Source organism: Halictus rubicundus, chromosome 4 (assembly GCF_050948215.1).
Source record: "Halictus rubicundus isolate RS-2024b chromosome 4, iyHalRubi1_principal, whole genome shotgun sequence".
NCBI lineage: Eukaryota > Metazoa > Arthropoda > Insecta > Hymenoptera > Halictidae > Halictus > Halictus rubicundus.
The window spans coordinates 7,738,539-7,760,057 of NC_135152.1; the positions used below are offsets into that span (position 1 = coordinate 7,738,539).

The 21,519-nt window shown below is 35.6% G+C and overlaps 1 protein-coding gene across 4 annotated transcripts; it reads left to right on the forward strand.

Annotated features, from left to right (window-relative positions):
* Positions 1–124: 124 nt before the first annotated feature.
* LOC143353318 (putative fatty acyl-CoA reductase CG5065) lies at positions 125–21,132 on the forward strand. Of its 4 annotated transcripts, none has more exons than XM_076786542.1 (8): positions 125–280; positions 16,161–16,452; positions 16,767–17,083; positions 17,717–17,964; positions 18,186–18,366; positions 18,665–18,850; positions 19,082–19,345; positions 19,452–21,132. In XM_076786542.1, exons 2-8 carry the CDS (start codon positions 16,174–16,176, stop codon positions 19,528–19,530), a joined length of 1,554 nt encoding a protein of 517 aa, XP_076642657.1. In that variant the 5' UTR covers positions 125–280; positions 16,161–16,173; the 3' UTR covers positions 19,531–21,132. The 4 variants fall into 4 exon arrangements, with proteins under 4 accessions (XP_076642657.1, XP_076642656.1, XP_076642655.1 ...); XM_076786541.1 differs by having other exon boundaries at positions 142–294; XM_076786540.1 differs by lacking the exon at positions 125–280 and adding an exon at positions 292–432.
* The last annotated feature ends 387 nt before the right edge of the window (positions 21,133–21,519 follow it).

A 21,519-nucleotide genomic window follows, 5' to 3' on the forward strand; every position in this document is an offset into this window, starting at 1 on the left:
ACTAGCGAAGTGCGTTTACACTATTGCACGTCACTGTAATTAACGGTCCCACTAGTTTCACCTTTACTGGGATCAGTGTCAGGTAGCTTATGGTCGGGGATGTTCGCGCATCGGGCACGGTGGGTCAGTAGAAGGGGGGCTCGTATTCACCCGCAGAAAGTATTTAGAGGAGGCCAGTGTTGGGCCTGACTCCAGTTGGAGAAGAAAGGTGTTACGAAGTGGTACCTCCCGTTCTTTGAGTTCGCTCTCTCCTTCGAGCAGTGTACACGACCAGTGACCGGTAATCCCACACAGGTCCTCGACTTCCTCGTTTTGATTCTCTCGGTCTTCCTACCGCGAGGAAACGCTTCATTCCATCATTCGGCCATCATCATCCACTCTTCATACATCGATGAGCATCAATCTCATGCGTACCGTGCCGAAAGCGACAACGTAAGTTAAAATTTAGTTGATACTTTTCAAACGTGACTCGACACGCGATTATTGATCATATTTAGTAAACTGCGGATCTTATACGTTTATGTGAAGACATCAAAAGAATTGAACGATGTTATACTGTTTCAACTTGTTAACCCTTTGCACTCGAAGCTATTTTAACTCCAAAACGAAACATTTCTTTCGACCTAAAATATTTCCCTTCTATATACTTTTTTTTTTCGTGTTATGCAAACGAAAATGTTGCAATTTACTCGTACAATTCTGAACCGTTTATAGGAATATTTCGAATAATGATACACCAATTTTTAGTGGCGCCTTGCAGTCGCTATTCGCGAGTGCTAGGGGTTGAAACTATTGCAAGAGAAAACGCATTTTCATCGTTAGTTTTTATTTCTCGCGATAGACTTGGACAATTTTTATTTTGCATAAGGATCCGCAAAACTCTTCTCATTTTGCTTTACTTTTTTCGTGAAATTTATTATAGTGGCATTTGGCCCGCGCTCGACGTGTATATTCGTCGTTGCTTGATTTTAATTCCGCGTCCGTGAGGGATTTTTAAAATTAAACTCCGCGGTTGACTGGCTAATCGTAATAATCTGTACGATTTATTAAAATTATCGGGAGATCAAATAAATTTTTATTCCACTCCGCTATTGGTGCAGAAAATTTGCTTGTCCGACTGGATATACTTAGAAGATCGATGGATCTCGATAAAGTACCGTTAAAAATATAGTTTTAAAGAATAGCGAACATCCACCTAAATGTATGGTTAAACTGGGTGGTGTTAAAGTGAATAATGTTTGCGATTTTGGGGAGTTTTAACGATTCCTCTTAACTATATAGTGATCACGGCGTAATCGTCAGATAACAATTATAAGAAATAGTAACGTTTGTTCTACATACGTTCAATGTTAACCAGTAAATTAATGGATGGTCACAGAACGTGTAAAATTTTGGATTCTCTGTTAAATATTTGAAACTCATCAGTAGCGAGAGTAGGTAGTAGTATGCGTGATAGGTCAAAATTTCAGACCAATTGGCCCTGTAGTTTTCGAGATTTTAAATAAAATGTAAAATTTAGAAAGCTGTTGAGATTTTCTGCTTTTAAAAAATACGATTAAAAAAATTGTTTTTTGAAAGATTTTTCTGTGGAAAATAATTCAAGCAATTTATGTATTCAACCACGTATTGTGATAAAAATGCCACAACATCTAAGTCAATACAGCATCGTCATTTTTATATGACAAAACATTTCAATTACTTTTAGCTCTTAGTAAGGTTAGTGTTCATTTTCCAGAAACATTCAAGTTTTTAACTTTAAGAATATTTTCTGTTGTAACCGTAAGCGAATGACTCTCACGTATAATGATTCTCTAGACCCTTTCAAATCCAATGTTATATATTTTTTTTTATAATATTATGAACGCCAACATGTTCAAACAATGTGTAAAGAGAGTTTTAACGCACCAATTTTGTCGAACATTTTTCAATTTATCTTGAAAATTAAGTACCTTAAGTAATTAAGTAATTAAGTGGGGGTAATAGCTTGCCACGTAGCTGTGACAAATGCGTGCAGACTTGCCCGCAGAGGGCGTGGCTTCGTGTCCGCCGTTCTGTGTATGCCCAGGACAAAGAAAATCGCTGCCCGTACGGGCAGGCGCTGAACAGCTCTGCACTACACAATGGAACGAAATTTCTTGATACAGAAACCATAAAGAAAAGTTAGAACACAGATGTCGTTTTCGATCGAAAAATAAATTAGTTTTACTGTTGTGAGCTATTGTCAGCGATTTAGAACATCGCTTCGCGTTTCCCCCATTGCAGCGCAGCCGTTTGTGGAAAGATATTGTGCCAATATCTCAACACTGTCAATAGCACCAACACCGAGTTTAATACGTTAATATCTAGTAAATATTGGATCCAACAACATTTGATCTGACAGTAAATACCGCAATAAAGCACAGCGATACTATACTATGACGAACTCAAGGTGATCGAGACTTGAAGATGTTTTATTTTGTCAATCGGAAAAGAAATTGGTTTTATTACTTTTTCTGGCGGTTCAAAAGGTCTACCGTATCGTGCGATCTGCGATAGTTACATTTTGTTTCAGACACTTAATTTTCAAAATTAATTGATAAATATTCAACAAAATACCTTATACTTTATACATGGTGATTCCTAAGGTTATTTCAGACAACTTTTTCCTTTACGAAAATGTACTCCGCGGCTTCGTTAAGGAGTTGTTAACGAAAAACACCAATGGCCAATGCCAACGCCACGCTCAGCGGGAACCCGCCAGCTATAGCCGCGCTCTGATTGGTCCGTGTTTTTCATCAATAACTCCAACAAAGCCACGGAAATCATTTTCGTAAAGGAAAAAGTTATTTCAAATGACCTTAGGAATCACCCTTTTCAAGGGAATACTATATTTTTCGAGCATCCTGTATTATTGAAAAGATGGCAGTACACCTTCCATTTAGAGCCCAATGGTCAAGGTGATACGTTGACCTCTAAACGTACGGTGGTTTCAGTCACGAGAAGAATTTATCAATGTTTTTATAGTCTTGGGTCGACGACAGTATCGTTAATGGGATTCCATGGCCGAGTATCTCACGTGTTTTGGCGACGCTACGGATGGAATATTTCGCGTATCTTTCATTTGGGGGGGATGTTCATTTTCGAAAGTAAATATTATAGTGGCTAATTAGTGACACGATTAGTCGAGCCGCTTGCATCGCATAAGTGGCACTAGAATCTTCGTTACAGTTCCATTAAGGACATTACGGTTGTGAAATGTGTTTATCATGATGTCGAAAGGTTGAAGACCGTTCACTTTATTCCGATAAAGCTTCCGATATGCTACTATTATTCAAATTATTCCCACTTACCTATAGCAATCGTGAACGAGAGTTTGTGTAATTAGGTTACGGATTTTATGCATTGATAACTACAATGAATGAGCGAAACACAGAACTGTGCAGACGGCGGAAGAAGCTAAGCGTATTGGTACAACTACTTTTTGCTTGGCGAAATTATTAAAAGAGAAAGTTAATTTTTATTTCATTTCTGTTTCTCACAATTGACTTAGAAAATGTTTATCTTTAACTATATTCTGCCCAATTATTTTTTACAACATTTGATTGAGAAGTTAATGCTATGAAGGATGTAAAATTGGGATGATGACTCGTTCGCCTACTTCATACATTTAATCTTTTTCAGGTTATCAGATTTTTCATATAGTTAGCACATTATACGTTCGATCAATTATCGTAAAACTGTTTTTACCTTTTTTTGTTTTAATAGAAATTCATCATTGATCCCCTTGTGCTTAGCGTTTTTATGCACACAAGTCTGAGTAATAACTTATTATAATTCTGACACGATGACATATTCGATCAAATATTTGTTTGTGTTTGTTTGGTTGTTTGTTTGTTTGTTTGTGTTTTCGGAGTCCTAATAGGCGATAGCGTATGTTAATCAATTGAAGCCACTGCATAATTTAATATGAAACAACTACACGTTTTGAATTATTAATTTACCTGTCGCTTCATCGTTTTTTTTTTATTTCGCATTTTATCATCGACCCGTGTTTTTCCGTGTCAAATTCCAAAATCAGTTTGTACGATGATAAATCTTACCTTACCAATTTTTATTTGCATAAATAAATCGCCTGAATGTTACAGCTACTTTGTAGTACACCACGCAGAAAGTTATTCTAAAATGAAACAAAAATTCAGAACATAGGATTTTGCACGTGGTCCGAGTAAAAATTATCTAAGAAGAATTATATAAGAATTATCGATTTGGAACTAGGATAATTTCGTTAAAAAAAAATAGTACAACAACACACGTGGACTCGTTTTAAAGGTTGAAGCTTCTACTTTCGCAATCCATCGTTCTTTTTTATCTGAGATATTTTTGTTCGCGATTCAGCGAACAGCGAGAGAACGATGAAAAAAGTTTTTGAAACCACCGTAGGCTTAAAGGTTGAAGCCTTCCCCTGAAACTTTGTCTACGATTTTTTATACTCGGTTTACTGGGCTTCGAGTGAAAGGCGTACCGCCATCTTCGCCAATAGTATTAGGTACATACACAGAGTTGTACAGAATTACAACTGAATTACTCCAGGAATTATAATTACAAAGTAATTGAATCACATTGTAATTAAATCATATTGTAATTTATAATTAATTAAAATTAGATCAAATGGCTTGAGTGTTTTTGAGAAGTTAAGATTAGTTTCTTAGACGAGGTGTAAAAATTGAAGAAAAAAATTTGAATTGGTCGGAATCGCGAAAGAAACGGTAAAAGTTCTTTTTCACACCTCTTTATCAGAGCCAGTATTAAAAATTTTAAAAATGTGTTTTATTCACTCGGATAAATCCGACATTGGTTAATTCGTTTACGAGTTCTGAACGATTAAAAGTGAAAAGAATTGCCATTTTTTTACGATTTTCGACTCACAATCGCACTTTCAATCGTTTATAACTCGTAAACGAATTATCCAAAATTTGTGAAATTTTCAGCATGGATATAATTTATTCGAGTGAATAAAACACACGTTTTAAATTTTCAATACAGCCACAGATAAAAAAGTTGGAAAAATCAATTTTTACTATTTCTTTTGCGAGTCCGACTAATTCAAATTTTTCTTTTCCAAAAATTGTTTTCGCCTCGTCTAATAAACCAATCCTTCGAACTTCTCAATAACATTCAAGTCATTTAATCTAATTTTGAAAAAGTTACGTTGTTTCAAATAGTGTGGATTCAGTTTTGCTCTCCAGTGTACGTACACCGTGAAGGCCTTACTGCTGATAAGAAAGAAATTGATAGCAATACGGACAGGCCTCGGGAAAGCAACGAAGAAAGAAATACGGCTGATGCAAGAGAAAGAGGTTGCCCGAGAATCATTACATAACCCTGCACACGTCCTTTCCTTCAGGCAACGCGGAAGAACTTTCTTCGGTCAGCATTCATGCAATACACAGCTGTATTTATTAAGCCGGTGACGCGGAGACTGATATCTCCCGGAGATCGTTTTTCGGCCCAAAATAAAGTGAAATTCGAAAACTGGTCCCTGACGTGCGATAAATCGTTCGGGGCCCAGCATCGCATTAGCTCCACATATTTCTCTCGCAATTTTTCTCGGTGAATTTACATTGCTAAATTATTTTTCATCTTCTGGCGACGCTAATAAATTTCAAAGATTCACCTGGTATTTTGCTCGTTATTGTTTCCTTGTTTTAATTACGTTTACTTATGGTAAATGGCTGCCATTTGTTCTTCTACTTAAGGATATATTTGTGGCCCAGTTGTTCAGCAAATATTATTGAAATACCATAAGATGAGACGTACATAATGATTTTTTAAGAAAACATACTTTTTTTTAAATTGGATAGCTCACTAGCATCAAAGATCATGAACGACTCACTATAATTGACATTTACATCTGTTTTGCGAGTTGTCTAACATTATATGGTATACACTATGGACGGTTACAGACGGTTGTTACTTTTGCTACAGTTTGGTGTAAATGTTTATTTCTTCAGAAAGTGCAACTGCGTTGTTTATATTTTCGCGTGAGTTCATTGTTACGTTCACGTCGTGTTTTACTTCGAGTTTTCTCCTAATTTCATTGAAATGACAACGGTCGAACAAAATGTGTTCCGTTGTATGTAAAAAAAAGTTGTTGACCCTTAGCACTCGAATGGCGACTGTAAGGCGCCAAATTGCTGTATAATTATCCAAAATATTTTTTAAATTATTGAATTTGTATTTAATAAATTACTAAACATTTCAGTATTGTACGGGTAAATTATACCATTTTTGTGTAACATGAAAAATATATATATATAGAAGGGAATTTTTCAATTTCGGAAGAAATGTTTCATTTTGGAGTTAAAATACCTTCGAGTGCAAAGGGTTAAATTTCTCTTGTGTTTCACCAACCGCTCGAAGGCGCGTCAACCCTTGAAAGATAATGAAATTCTGATTCCCGCCGTGACGAGTATGAACGTTTAAACGCGGCCAAATGTTAAACAATTCGCGCAGCTGTTAATGATTGTCTCGAGGAGTCAAGTTGCGCCTGTTACGCAAGCCGAAAGAAATTGCATCTTTACCGTCGAATGTGCGCATAAAGAATTAAAGTGTTCCAACGTTGAAGCGAAACTCGCGGGACGCAACGCGAACAATTTGGACGCCGCCGCTGCAATTTGCAAGCAATTAAGAGTAGCGAATGTCGTTGAGATTAATTTCTCGAATCTCCTCAGAAGCATCTTTCAGCAAAGAAAAGACAGACAGAGCGGTAATTAAATTTGCGGAACAGGTGGTCCCAGCGTCTTCAATTATGAATTTCTGTTTTAAATCAGTCGACACGGGTGATTATTTCCTTTCGTGTCATTAACTCCATCTAAATAGCACGCATACACAAACGCGACATTCCATTGGTTTACGTTGTAATCATTAATTAAGCACGACTCCATGGAGAACTACATACATGCATCTTTAAATATTCACGATGTTACGCAAAACCATGAAAATGCAAAGTTTACTACGTCGGATTGATTCTTGTTTTCTCTTCGTCACAAACAGCTGCTAATAATAATTCTTTTTTATTTCATGGTTTTACGTCGCATCAATTGCCAGGGTTATTAACGACATCATAATGTAAGCAAGGACGGGTTATATTATTTGACTTGCCAATTTGGTTTGCTAACTAAATTCAAGTGTGTCTTGTATGTAATAATTTAACTCTTTAATAGCTGCCAATTTAAAAATATTTTGGCAATTGCAAAATCACTGTTCATAGGGTTTTTCACTAATAAGCTGACACATCAGTTTGTTACTTTTATTACTTTGTGGAGTAATATGTACAGCGGATCCAAACATTCTTTAAGCAATACATTTACGCTATATTTAAATACTACATTGTGTGTTAGGATTTACGCATCCTCCTACTAGAAGCAACGTGCTATACGCACGTACATAGTATTGTTCTCGTTCGTACATAGTATTGTTACATACCTGTTGCTTGATACAATCTGTAACTACCCCTAACCCACGCCACCCTGTAAGTAGCACCATCTAGTCGAAAAATCCACAACTAAAACAGTTTGTTAATACAAAGACGTATTTACCATTAGGATTTACATTACCACCCACAAAATTGACATGACAAAATTTTGTTATTTTCACCATCAATTATTTATGCCATCTTCGTGATCATCAGACTCTTACACGTTCATGTCTAAATCTATAAAATCCGAAGGTAGTGGCAAATTCGATGTACAAATTAATTGTTAGGCCTCAGAATCAATTTTAACTTTATTCTCAATTCCAATTTCTTACCCCTCCTATCGGAGATTTATTACAAGTCGATTGTTCGTAAGCAACCAATAAATTCAAATAAAACAAGAATGTAATGTAAGTAATTCAGTAATGTAAGAATTGTTTCGAATTATGGTACATGTAACAATCTTTACTGGTGTCTTAAAGGGTGGAGTAGAGTTTTATTAATCAATTACATAGCCACCACCATTTTCTACCATTATCCCCCGATGTTCTACAAGCTGCTGGATTCCTTCTCGTAGAAACAGCATGAATATCAACCCCAAAAATTCCAGCAAAATCATAGTAATTCAATTAACTTTCAAATGGTTGGGGTGGCCACCACAGTGGTCAGGGACGTTCGTGGGAATTTTGCATAACATGTTATAAAGGCCCTCCAAAGGTTGCGGAAACTGAAAGATTAAAATTTATCCTATGGAAAGTTACCTTCACCTTTTTGCATCCTAATCAAATTTAGTTTATCCGAATACATAGTAGTAAATATGAATTTCTAAACCTAGTCAAAGTCAACGCGTTAAAAATGGCGTCAATGTTTCTGAAAATCGGGCACGAACGTATCGGAATCGTTGAATAATGTGGACTTTGATCAAGGTGAACGGTGGTCGGCGACTGTCGCGAAAGTATAAGAGATCGCAACAGGCCGCGTTCGAAAAGCCAACCCTTGCGGGTGTCGTCATCTGCTGGTTGGGCAGTTGCGCAGCCGCGTAGAATCACCTGACGATCGTCGTCAATGCCAGTGACGACCCTTCTGTCACTTCGGGAGCCTCTTCAACGTGATATCTGTAAATCTCTATCGATATTATTCGGAAAGGGGAACGGTGCGGAGGAGAATCGAACGGAGAGGGCTGTGCATCGTGCCAGAGGTGAAAGGGTGAGGGAAAGGTGTGAAAGTGACAGTGGAAAAGTATCTCAAGGGCGATGTTTCGGGGTGCGAAACCCCGTCTTCACGAATTCCAAAGGTTACGAGCCTCGCATCTCGAAAGATCGAGAAGAGGGACATATTATCGCACCGGGACGGTCCTCACCCCCGTGTCAGATAGGGTGAGTTCTAGCAAGAACTTTATTTCGAGATTCTCTCCTTTCCACGTCGTCGTCGTCCCGTCGTGTTTCCCTTGATCGATAGTCCTGTGACCAATGGAAATTTTATTGAATAAATTAGGCGGAGCTTGGGTCCATTTTGACCCGGAGAATGAAAGTCAATTTAGTCCATTCTGCTCGATTTCTAGCAAATCGTTGCAACTGGCAACTGTTCTGTCCGAATAGAGAAACTAACGTGTCTAGAGAAAATACCTCGAAAAATACGTTTCACATGATTTGTAAATCGGTCTTGAGGAATGTCAATAGTGTAGTTACGAAAACGGTACGCCATTCGAGGGTTGAATGTTAAAGAAATCAATGTTATTATTTGTAAAAATAATTTTTATTTGTCGCTTAAAAACTGTCCATTCATAGCTACTCCCCATTCATAATTGTCCATTCATCGTTTTCAGCAGTCAATGTCAATTACCATTAACCCCTTGCACCCCGTATTTTCTTTCAATTTTATTCCAACTTCTTATCCATTTAAGTGTTTTATTTTGAGGTGTGCTTTATAAGGCAGCTCCTTGGTCGGTATTAATGAATTTGAATAATTTGTTTTACTAATAGTATCGAGATATATTAAAGTTTCCGAAAGAAACTAAATTATTCAACAGTATACAACACACAAAACACAGAATGTTAAACTCTTATTATAAAAAGACATTGTTGAAACTAGCTTAACACATGTACATTGCTAGTCTAAGTAAAAAGAAAACAATATTATCATATATGTCGAATCACATCGGATATAGAAATGCGAGAGGTTAAAAGAAACGAACTTTAGAATAATAGTCTTATTTAAATCTTTTGGACTAACAATCAGTTTTATTTAAATACACTGGAATAGTTAAAATTGCCCTAATGCCAATCTATGCATACTAAATCCTGAAAGACTGGGAAAGTTTTTTATTTGTTGAAGTTTTAGGGGGTGGGTTGAGTATAAGGGGGTGAACTTTATAGTACACTGCAAAGTAGGCAAAATGATGGCAAAGAACATGAACGTTCCGCTAACGTTGTACACACTACAATTGAGTGAAACTAGTTCGACAAATGTCAGACACCTTTCAGAGCGTCAAAACAAAGGGCGACACGTTGTAATGACACCGTTCGAAAGGCTATAGGTTCACTATGACGGTACAGTACGATCTATAGTCTGCGTACAGGGTGAATTACGCACGTAAAAATACAGTGTGGATTACGTAAACACTTCCAATATTTATACGTACACGAGAAGACCGTCTAAAACGTAGCAAAATATTTCCTTTACAATTTGCAATCGGCGTAATCGTACACAGTGGACTGCGTGATTGAGATGAAGCGAATAATTAAATAGTCCAGAACACAGCAACGTCTTTTGTAATTTCTGATTAGGAAATTGTGTGTCTACAGCTGAGAAAATAAATGTCAAATGTTCTCCAGATGAGAAATTCACATTTGAAAATTTGTCGAATACGCCATTTTACCTTGTTAAATCGCGAACGTATTCGGATTCGATTTTTTCGAGAGAAAACGTGCAAACATAAAATTATTATTCAACGCTTTCCGACAGCAGTCACGCCTGCGGTTTGACAGGTGAACAGGAAGAAGATAATTTCGATAATTGTGTAAAAAGAAAAATTTGAAGCCGCTCATTATTTTGGTCGGTATTGGTAAAATTAGTGTTGCGATTTTCCGAAACGGGGTTTTCACGAAATTATATTCCACTTCGCACTCAACTTTTTTTTGTGGAGCCCTTTTTCTCGGGTTGTTGTCACTTGTGCCCACAGCTGGGTACAATAGTATTTTAAATAGTAAATAATCCTATTTATTTTAAAGTATGCGTACAACTTCGAAAATAAAATGTTTTATTTGACGCAATAAGTTTTTAAAATAGTATTTCAAAATAGTAATTCTGAAGAATATTATAAGTATTTGGATTTCATCTCGAAATATTTTATTCCTTTTGTGAAATGCAATATTACATTTTGTGTTTCATTATTTCAATATTTTATTTTACGATTCAGATTTTTTAAATACACATATTTTATTTCATGATTTAGATTGTCAAAATAAAAATATTTTACTACAATATTTTGCTGTAGAATATTAAATAGTACTTGAAATATTTATTTCACCAAATATTACCCACCTCTGTTTGTGTCATAATTTTCAATAAACCTGACTGCATATGCTCGATTCCAACCAACCCTTTCGTTTAAAATGTGAAATTCGGCCTTGATCTCAAAAAGACGATACAAATATCTGACAATTTTACTTTCGAGTTACCTGTTTTCGCATGTCGCTTATGTCGCAATTTTTACGGTGTGCTGCGTTCTCCCCGTCACGCCTGGCCCTCTTTCATAAGAGTGGCGACCAAAATTCATGCAAATTAACCTTTCCGACATGGAGAAATATTGGTCAATTTTACGAGGCACAGCGTTAAATTATGTCGTTGATCAGAATGAGAAATAATCGTGCGAGGGAGCGAGTTACATATGTATATCGATTTCTGCTCCTCGAGCACTTTCTCCTCGAGTCTCAAGGTATGCTCTGGCATACTCTTTGAAGCGTGCCGGTGAGACGTAACGCGATACACACGATATCAACTATATGCTCTCTCGACAGTGTCAAATGCGTGCACTTGAGACTTGAGAGCAACGGTAAAGGATCGCAGACAACCTGTTACGTAAACATTTGTTTACAAAAGGGGGAGAAAGTTGTTGCACGTTTCCCGATTTCGTCTGGGATTTAAATATCTGCTTGGAGACAAGTTTACACGTTTTAATAATCCACTAGCTGTACAAATTCATTCGTAGTCGATTTTTCACACCATTTTTTTCTGTTGGGTGTACAAATTAATTCGCAGCCTTTTCCTTGCGAATTTATTAGACATTTACAGCTATAATACGCTCCACTTTTCAAAATAACCCCTGTCACTTTTGTATGCATTTATTCCACCTTGCAAGTAAGTAACGTAATGCGGATTTTTATGCAAGATAAAACCGTTGTAGGTCGGTCGCCGGGAACAAGGACGAAGTGAGAAGGCAATTTTTCCTTCTAATAACTGTAACAAGTCGAAAATTACATACATTCTCAACATTTAACACTTAACAACATTCTCAAATTTTTCTTAATCCTCTTGTTACACCTAATATATTAAGTTTTCATATTATCAGCTTGAGAATAGATAAAGAATTATTTTTACAAATAACAGTTTTGATTTGACCAGAACGAATCACCAGATATGAAAATAAATATTTTGACGAAATTTCCGCTGAATTTTATTTGAGCAAATTCAGTCACCCTTTCATAATTCATCCTAGAAAACCGACTGACAATTAGTTACAGAGGTATTGCTAACGAATATGTTTACACACTGTTATACAAAAAAAAAATACTGTTACATTTTGGAGGGTCTGCAGTATCGTTACGTACAAGGATCAATCGTGTAGCCATTATGGTTAAAGTAGAAGAAATTCTTGAAGTTGAAAATTTGACATTTTTCAAATTAAGTCCCTCGAGACTGTTTTTCATCGATTGAGTTTTCGTCGATATGCAAAATTGGTGTTGGTCAGATTAGAAATATTTCCAGCGAGAAATATCAAAAGCAAATATCAAAAGCCATGCATTTCTCGTCCATGACATGTGTGCATTGACTGCATTGAATGTAGGTTGTGGAATGGAGGACCGATCGATATCTAAAGTGTCCAAGTACAGGTCGATCAATTCCTTCCTAAAGGTTTTATGCGTTTTCTTGTCGCGTGAATAATCTTTCCACATCTATTGCAAAACATTCTTATTCCTCGCTCATTCCCACCGCAATGAAACAGATCCTATTGGATCCTCCGAGCGAATACGGGACAGGAGGAAGTGAGCAACTGTGAACTTGAAACGTTCGATTTGCATACGTTTAGATTTCCTGAAAATTAGAGAACAATGGACCATTAAAGAAATCCTTAAAAGAAAATAAGAGAAATTCGACAATTATTTTTGTACAATAAAATTATATTTCTGTCAATAATCAATACATACATAGAAAAATAAATAATTTTTTGGGTGTTTAACACTAAACCTACCACCACCGGTCAAAATGACACCGGTTCCAGATTTTTTATTTCGCAGTTACTGAAATTATAAAGATATGTTTTCGTAGGAAATGATTAAATAAATATATTTGGTAGTCCTGCAAATTGTAACACTAAAAAAGTCCAAAGGAATTCGATCCTGTCGTTTTTGTAATATACCAGTTATTTTTAAGGCTCGGTAGGTTCGGTGTTAAATGAAATAATTAATTTACGTCGGTAAAACGGAAGGTTTGGAGAAACTAGCGCGGGGTAACCTTGTCCTAGAAGAATGAAGCATTACATGACACAGACGGATGTCACTTTACTCGAGCGGAAATCGTCTTTTACTAAACGGATTAACTTGATGCGAGAATAGCTGCAGAGTTACCATTTATTAAACGGTGTTTACGTCTACTCTCAAGTACTCATTACTGCGTTTATGTGGTCGGTTATCAGTTTCATATCAAGTCCGAAAATTTTGTTTCACTGTCTTTAAACGTTCAGCTTTTCGAATAAAATAACAAATTATACCTTAATATCGTATTTTAAAATTATTAAACCATATAAAGTGATATCTTTGTGAATCATCGCAATATGGGTAATTATTAGACTGCAGATTTTATGCATGTGTGACAAAAATAAGTAGGTGAAACTTAAAAGAGTTCACGGACTAAAAATGCGTAATATTATTAATGTACCATTTTCATCTTATTAAAATGATTAAAGAAGGGAAGACATTTGGCTGAGAAAATTTTCATTTGGATAAAGATCCAGTATAGCAATAATAGTTGAGTATAATTAACGTTCTGAAGGAGAACGTTATATAGATATATAATATTTTATCTAGACTCGTTGGACTCGACTAAATTACTTTCAATGTAAAGTGATAACCAGGATCTACGTAGCTAGATAACACCTTTGAAACTTTTGGTCATAATGGACCCGTCTAATGTGGCATAACAGCCGTCGACACTTCACGATTCATGAATATTGATTCTCAATGAGATAGAAGCCAAACGTCCCGATTAGAGAGCCCATAAGACCAAGTACCCTAAAGCAGCCGATAGGATTAACACCAGATGGGCGGAGCACTAACTATTGCGCAATGTTTCACAAAAATAACAAGATTTTCTCCATAGTATGTGTCCAAAGACACCACGCTCCAGCAGCGCTCTGATTGGTCCTTGTTCTTCGCTAATAACTCCTCAACAAAGCCTCAGCTTTTCGCTAATAACTCCGTAACAAATTACCTCAGGAATCGCCCCTTTTAAGAAAGTACAACATTTTCGAGGCACCCTGTATAAACTCGATAGTTACAGCTAGAATTTATTTATTGAGTTCTAAGTTCAAAATTTTTTAATTTGTCACAAAAAAGGAAGAAGTCGACAAAATAAAAATCCAAAGATTGTTATATCGCTTTGTTCGCGGCACATACACAGAGGCTATTGTCAAAAAATGAAGTTCTTTAATTTGACGTTAATGAATTTGATGTTAACAGTTGCACATTCGCTCGACTACAATTCCTTCGCAAGTCGTATGAGGGACAGTGTCGCGCATGTTTTAAGACACTAATAAGCGTCAATTATTGCAAGGGAAGTATGTCAAGTTACGTAACAAAGTTCGAAAAATATAAAGGCAATAACGATAGTCGTTGCGGATAGTTATATTTCACGGTACCATGGTATCACATATAATAGTTGTCGTTTGTCTCTTGTCGCGAACTTCACATTCTACTCTGAAGTTTTTAATATTGTTGCCAGCTTGTAAACGGCATTTTTCAAAAATTTTTCGGAGGATCTGTATATATTCAGGAAACGGTGTTTCGAATTTAACAATGTTGACCAGGAAAGTTATTTCGTCGACGGAGATCGGAAATTTGAAGAATATACGGTCGGTGCATCGAATCGTCTGAATTTTTTAAATAATATTATTCGAGTGTCCTGTAAACTGGGATTACTCGTGGACTCTAAAATTAACATAAATAATAAAACGCTTTTCGTTTGTGGAAAAATAGCTGTGGACTTGTGTTAACTTCTGTAATGATTATTTTAGGAATTTAACAAAATTATACTGTGATCAATTAATAAATTTTCATGGATTTATGACGAAATTTATTTTATCAATATTCTATATATTTTACTGTTTCGCATTTTGAAGCAACGGAAGAATTTAAGAATACTGTTCTGTTATATCTTGTCAAAATTATTGGGAAAAGGAATAAATTTCCATTACATCATTTATTTTGCATAAAAATCTTCTAACGAGTATCAAGAAAGAGCTGGACAGGGAACGATAAACATAAGTTTATTTTTGCAATTGTTTGTATACTATATATCTGAAGTATACGATATTATGAGAACATGACTTGTTATTAATAACATCACTCAGTATTTTATCATCACTTGCTCTTAGTAATGAAAGTTCCATTGTAATCGCCAAGTCAAGACATGTAATACTCGCGTGGCAGTCAACGTGTTAGGGGATTTTCTCGCTGTAGGCACAATTCGTTTAGCTGTCGGTTTATATCACTTTATGTTGTCCAATAAGTTTCTGTTAACTACCGCTTCCCCTGTCCATAAATATTAGAACAGCCAGTAACGTTGTAAAACAATTGATATATATATATAAACAATGTCGTGCAAGCTACGCTTATACTCTAATATTACACTAGCAACAATTTCTAGGTAGATGCATACGAATTCATTACATGACCATTTTGAATGATACAAGGAAAGATCCATACTTGAATCATACTTGGGAACGATAGAATTTGAAAAAACGAAACAAATAACGAAACTAATAACGAAACGAACTTTTTCTGCTGAAAAACAAATCAGAGACTCCATTAATTATCCTGAATATTCAGGAAACTGCGTAACATACAGAAAAAAGGCTGCATTGAAAGTTACAATTATATTATTACAATTATTACAGTTATTTTCTTTGCTGCCCTTTAAAATAGTATCTTCTAGCCGATAATTGTCCCTGGCCAGACTCGTGTTTCGGACAATAATCGAGTAGACGTGCTGTATTGGCATTATACACGTTAAAAAAAGACGCAAAAGAATCGTTGTGATAAATCCTAACTTTTTGGTTCTTCTCTGACTAAATAAATTTTTTTAATTCTGCAAAATGGTTGCAGTCACTGGTTCAGCAGCCGGATCACATTGAATCGCATTTTCGTAAACGTATTCTGAACAGATGAGATTGCAATGTCAATAATGTCGTGTTCGCTCTTTATTGTTTCAGATTGTTCAGTGAAATGTCTTCACTGGGACAGTTATCCCCTATTATGAGCGCCACCGCCGTACAAACGAGCCAAGAGCAAAGAAACGATGAAAGATGCATCCAAGGAAGCTCGATCGAGGCATTCTACAGCGATGCGGTGATATTGGTAACGGGGGCGACCGGTTTTCTGGGAAAAGCCCTCGTGGAAAAGCTGTTGCGCTCGTGTTCGCGTCTGATTACCATTTTTATACTAGTCCGCCCGAAGAAAGGACACACGATCGATCAACGATTGAAACAGCTACTGCAGAACAGCGTAAATACTTTTTTTTCTTATACATCTTACCGTATTATCTCGTGTCCATCAACATCAATTTCGTCATAATCTTTTCGATAATGCGTACAGAAAATTCTGATCGTATCCGCAGTTCTTTTCCTTCCAATTTTTTTCCTTGATCTCGTTACTGATAATACAAAAGAGTGATCAGACTTGAGCAAATAACTCTACGCCTAAAAAATGGCCGGCACAAATTTCTTTTTTCGTTTTTAATCAAACATCCGCAGAATTTTCTGAACGACTTAGTTGTCATCCTGTAAAGTTTACACGTTGCGATAATTGATTGTTGACAGGTCTTCGACAGACTCCGAGCGGAAAATCCGTCCGTGTTTAACAAGATCCATCCCATGAAGGGCGACGTCGCTATGCCAGACCTTGGCCTCTCGCCCGCGGACAAGGAGACGCTGATACAGAATGTGAACATAGTGTTTCATAGCGCGGCCACTGTGAGATTTGACGAGCCATTGAAAATGGCCGTCAATCTGAACACGAAGGGCACAGATCGTATGATTGAGCTATGCAAAAGTATGAAAAACCTGGTCAGCTTCATCCACGTTAGCACAGCGTACAGCAACGCGAATCTGAAAGAAGTCAACGAAGCCATTTATACGTAAGTATCGACGGTGTATTGCTGATCGTTGCTCGGCCTTTATCTCCTCCGTCCTTGAAGAGAGGACATTTCAGTAGATCGCGTTTCATAGCTATGACCGTCTCTTTCTAGATCCATGCGTGTGTGTCTGCCTTTTAGATTCATCTGTGTGTACGCATGGATCGTTTGATTTGGCTCAATCGTTTCTTTGTACGCTTATTTACCCCTTTTAACACTGAACTACGATGTACAGTGAATTCTCTATATATGTCGTCGAGCCATGGCCGATAAACGTCGCGGAATTATCCCCACTATCGAGGAGTATACCCCGTGAGGAGCCTAGAGCTCGAGAGACCTCGGTCGCCGAGTAGTATAACATAATACGGGTCGGGTATATCGGTGTGAGACCAGCAGACCACTACTAATCGAATAACAAAACTTTTTTATTTCTCCTTATTTTTTTATGGGACTTTCTATTAAAAATATTATATAATAAAATAAATTCTTCACCGATAAGTGCCATATGGAGTATCGACAAATATTCTAAATTTAAACATTTTGTTTGTAAATAAATGGTAACGGGGTTTAACTGGATCTCCGGAAAATTCAGATTCATGTTTTAATGATCCCGATCATTTTGATCATTTGTTACAGCACGAAAGTGAAACCTTCCACGGTGATCGACATGTGCGAGAGCCTAGATGACTCCACCCTAGATATACTTGAAAAGAAAATTTTGGAGAACCATCCGAACACGTACACGTTTACGAAAAATTTGGCAGAGCAATTGTTATTAACGAAAGCTTCGAAATTGCCAGTGGCTATAATCAGACCCAGTATAATCGGAGCGGCGCGAAAAGAACCCTATCCTGGATGGGTGGACAATACTAGTGGAATTACAGGTACCGTTTGCCAATTGGTTGCAATGAAACAGTTCATTTCAATTTTGTTTAACGACTGGTACATGATTTCTTCTTTTACGATTACTGAAACTATTTTTAATATATCTCTTCTTTGAAATTTTTTAATATATCTCTTCTTTGGAGTACATGTTACCATAAAAAAGCGTATGAAACCTGAACAACATTCACATAGATCTCAAAGGATTGTTTGATTTTCGCAGGTATCATGAAGGAAGTCTCCAGAGGTGCTTTGCAAGCAGCCAGGTGCTTCTCGGAGAAGACTCTCGACTTGGTGCCTATCGATTATGTCGCCGACACTTTGATTTGCGCTGCATGGCACAGTACAATGCAACAGAACAATTCTATCAAAATTTACAACTGCACAGCGAAGAATCCCTTGGGGTAATGAACTAAATAACGCAAGAACTTTTATTAGTTTTCTGTCAGTCAAAAGCCATAAAAATTCAATTTAGCACAAGTAACCCTAGCGTAACATATTTCCTAACAACTGCTTACCTTATCGTATACATGTTCCAGCTTACGCAATTGATCAATTAAAATATATGCGATAGGCGTTTCTATATTTCTTTCAATTTTTATATTATATTGTAGGAATACCGTGTTACACAGAGATGCCTGTTCTATTGTTATCCTTAACTCATTTCTCAAAGTAATATGTAGCAACATTCTTATGTTTCAGATGGGGTAAATACTTCGAACTCACAGTAAAACACGCGAGGCAGAAACCATCGAAATCTTTGGTGTGGTATCCAGGCCTCAAACTCATTAGGAACAGATTCCCATTCGAGGTTTTTAAGTACACATTCCATTATCTCCCAGCACTCGTCTGGGACTTCTTCTATAGTATTAGGGGGCAGAAACCCACGTAAGCATACGTATTCGTTGAAAATGAATTAGCTCGTTTAACTCTCACCAATGGGAATTATTATGATTATGGATTTTTATGTTGAATAAAAGTTTTCTGTGTCACTTAATTCACTTAAGCCACTAATTATATTCAGATATTTTTCTATTTATTTTAAATATTACTCGGCTCATTGAGCAATAGAAGAGCGGTGTACAAGCGTTCAAATGATAAAAGAAAGAGGCTTTTCAGAATGCTGAAACAGGTTAGACGAATGTCCAAGACCATACGAAACGGACAATATTTCACTTTACACGAATGGAAATTTCATCGGGGCAATATGGACGATCTGGCGACAAAAGTGAAAGCACTTAAGGATTCTGATAACTTCAACACGGACATGGGCAATCATGATTGGGACGATTTTATATGCGATTACGTGCTAGGGATTAGAAAGTTCATTATGCACGACAATTCCGAAACCAAGAATAATAATTTCCGATATCGACTGTCAGTGTACGTATCGCAAAAAATGTTGTTCAAAATTTACTTTTACTGATTACTTTAAAATTTAATAATTGTTTTTAATGTATTGAGCTAACAATAATTATTCTTATTCCAGGTTGTACTTCATTCATCGTTTCACCCAAGTGTCCAGTGTAATCATCTTGTTGGCGATGATACTACGCTTTGGTCACTGACTAAAACTTTCGATGATTTCGTTTAGACAAACAAAAGTGTAAAATAAAAGATAGTTGTTGGCCGTTTCCTCTTGCTATCAACCATTACGATCTGCCATGACTTGCTATTTTGTGTATATATACATACAATATGCGATAACGCGCGGGGGTTAATCAATTTAGCTGATATATTTCATTTATGATGCTGCGAAAAATGTACTTTATGGAGTTTGAAAAGGTTGTTGAAGATGTTCTGCATGAAATGGCTCGGGAAATCTATTTTCCAGAAAGTTTGAATGAATGTGTCTTATACATGCTACGTGATTTCACATACCGATTATGAAATATTATCAATATGTTAATTTACAGTATGTTATCGTACAATTATAAAAGTTATTTATTATAAAGCTGAATGACTGTTTTCAAGATTTTTAATCGTATTTTTCAACGCAAACTACTTCGAAGTTGATGATAACCGAAATATCAATCTCAGTTGCAATTTACGCACTGATTTCAGAACTTATAAAAACGGTAATATTTTATGCTGACGTTGATAAAATATTGTATCCTTTATATATGTACTGTCACTGGACAGTAAAGTAAAATAACTACTGTCAAAGCGGTTTTTAAAGTATTCTACATATAAAAAGTTGTGAATTAACTAATGAAAACTTTTGGTAGAAGATATAGTGATTTTGTAAAAATATGCTAACTTTTAATTCGAGCTTGATGGAAATTACAAATTTTATTCTCGTATGAAACGATCTGAAATGATTGTGTGTACTATATTATATCAACAAAACATTTACGTAATTTATACTTATGAAATTATAATATTTGGGTAAAAATTATATTCGATTGACATGTGTAATTTTGAAAGATTTTGTTATTTTGGTAACATGTTGTCTAACTATAAGGAAAAGATACTATTTTTTAGTAGGTAAAATGATTAAAATAATATCTAAACTAAAATAATATCTAATTTTTACTAACTGAATCTTGACCAATTTTATTATTCCGATAATATATATATATTACTCAACAATAAGGAAAAAATACCATGACAAATTTCGTATTTTATTTTTGTAAAAGTAGCTTTAGAGACTTAAAGACAAAAGGAAAATGTACTATCATGAATCAAAGCTTGTAATTCATATTTTAAATCACGAAATCGATGTTCTAGTAGGCGTTACAATCCTAAACTGTTGTCTCTCAAATTAATATTGGGCAACCGATTCAAATGTGGTAGCGCTAGTAATTAATATACAATGAATACGCGTTTAAATGAAGTGTCTCTGTGCACTATAAGAGATTATAAAGCAGAAAACTTTATTTGATCGTCAAGAGACACACGCCCATTTTTCTAACATAAGTATTACAAAATACTAAAGTACACAAAATGAGAACGGTAAATTTACACATGTAGTAATTTAATAATTACACGTAGCCATACATGACTATATTTACAATAGAAAGAAACTTTATTACGAAGGAGAAAATATAATTTTTGTGAAAAAAGTTATATTTTTTAATAATACGAAGATATTTAACGACTATACAGTTGAAACTTTCGGCGGTAAATTGATGTATGCATAATTACAATAAACTGTTTGTGTGAAAGATGTATTTTATTTTTATAAACTATAAAAATATGACTCTGTATAATATTTTTTAGCCAAGCTGTAAAGATTGCGTTACAAGAGAACATATGCTAATATAATAAGAAAACAATTTTTAAACTGTGTAGAAAGTTTTATTAAATTTCTGTATATATAATATATATAGTATAATAGTACTATACAATTTACCTATAGAAAAAGTAAATATAGTGTTTATTTTTGCAATTTTTATTTTGCCATGTTTTTCAAAATCTGATATCATTTTAGTGACTCAACAGAATACTTTACGTGAAATACTATGTTAGCAATTCTAACGATCATTTCCACTCGACTTCAAAAAATAAAAGTTCCAACAGCTTTGTTTTTATTTGACAAAACCATTATTACGCCT

What these genes read in the sequence shown, in the direction of transcription:
- LOC143353318 (XM_076786539.1), top strand. Translation starts at nt 8,519, where the DNA reads ATGCCAGTGACGACCCTTCTGTCACTTCGGGAGCCTCTTCAACGTGAT. An exon ending in GTCAACGAAGCCATTTATAC is followed by an intron (nt 17,084 to 17,716) that starts GTAAGTATCGAC and finishes CATTTGTTACAG; the next exon opens with CACGAAAGTGAAACCTTCCA. An exon ending in ACAGCGAAGAATCCCTTGGG is followed by an intron (nt 18,367 to 18,664) that starts GTAATGAACTAA and finishes CTTATGTTTCAG; the next exon opens with ATGGGGTAAATACTTCGAAC.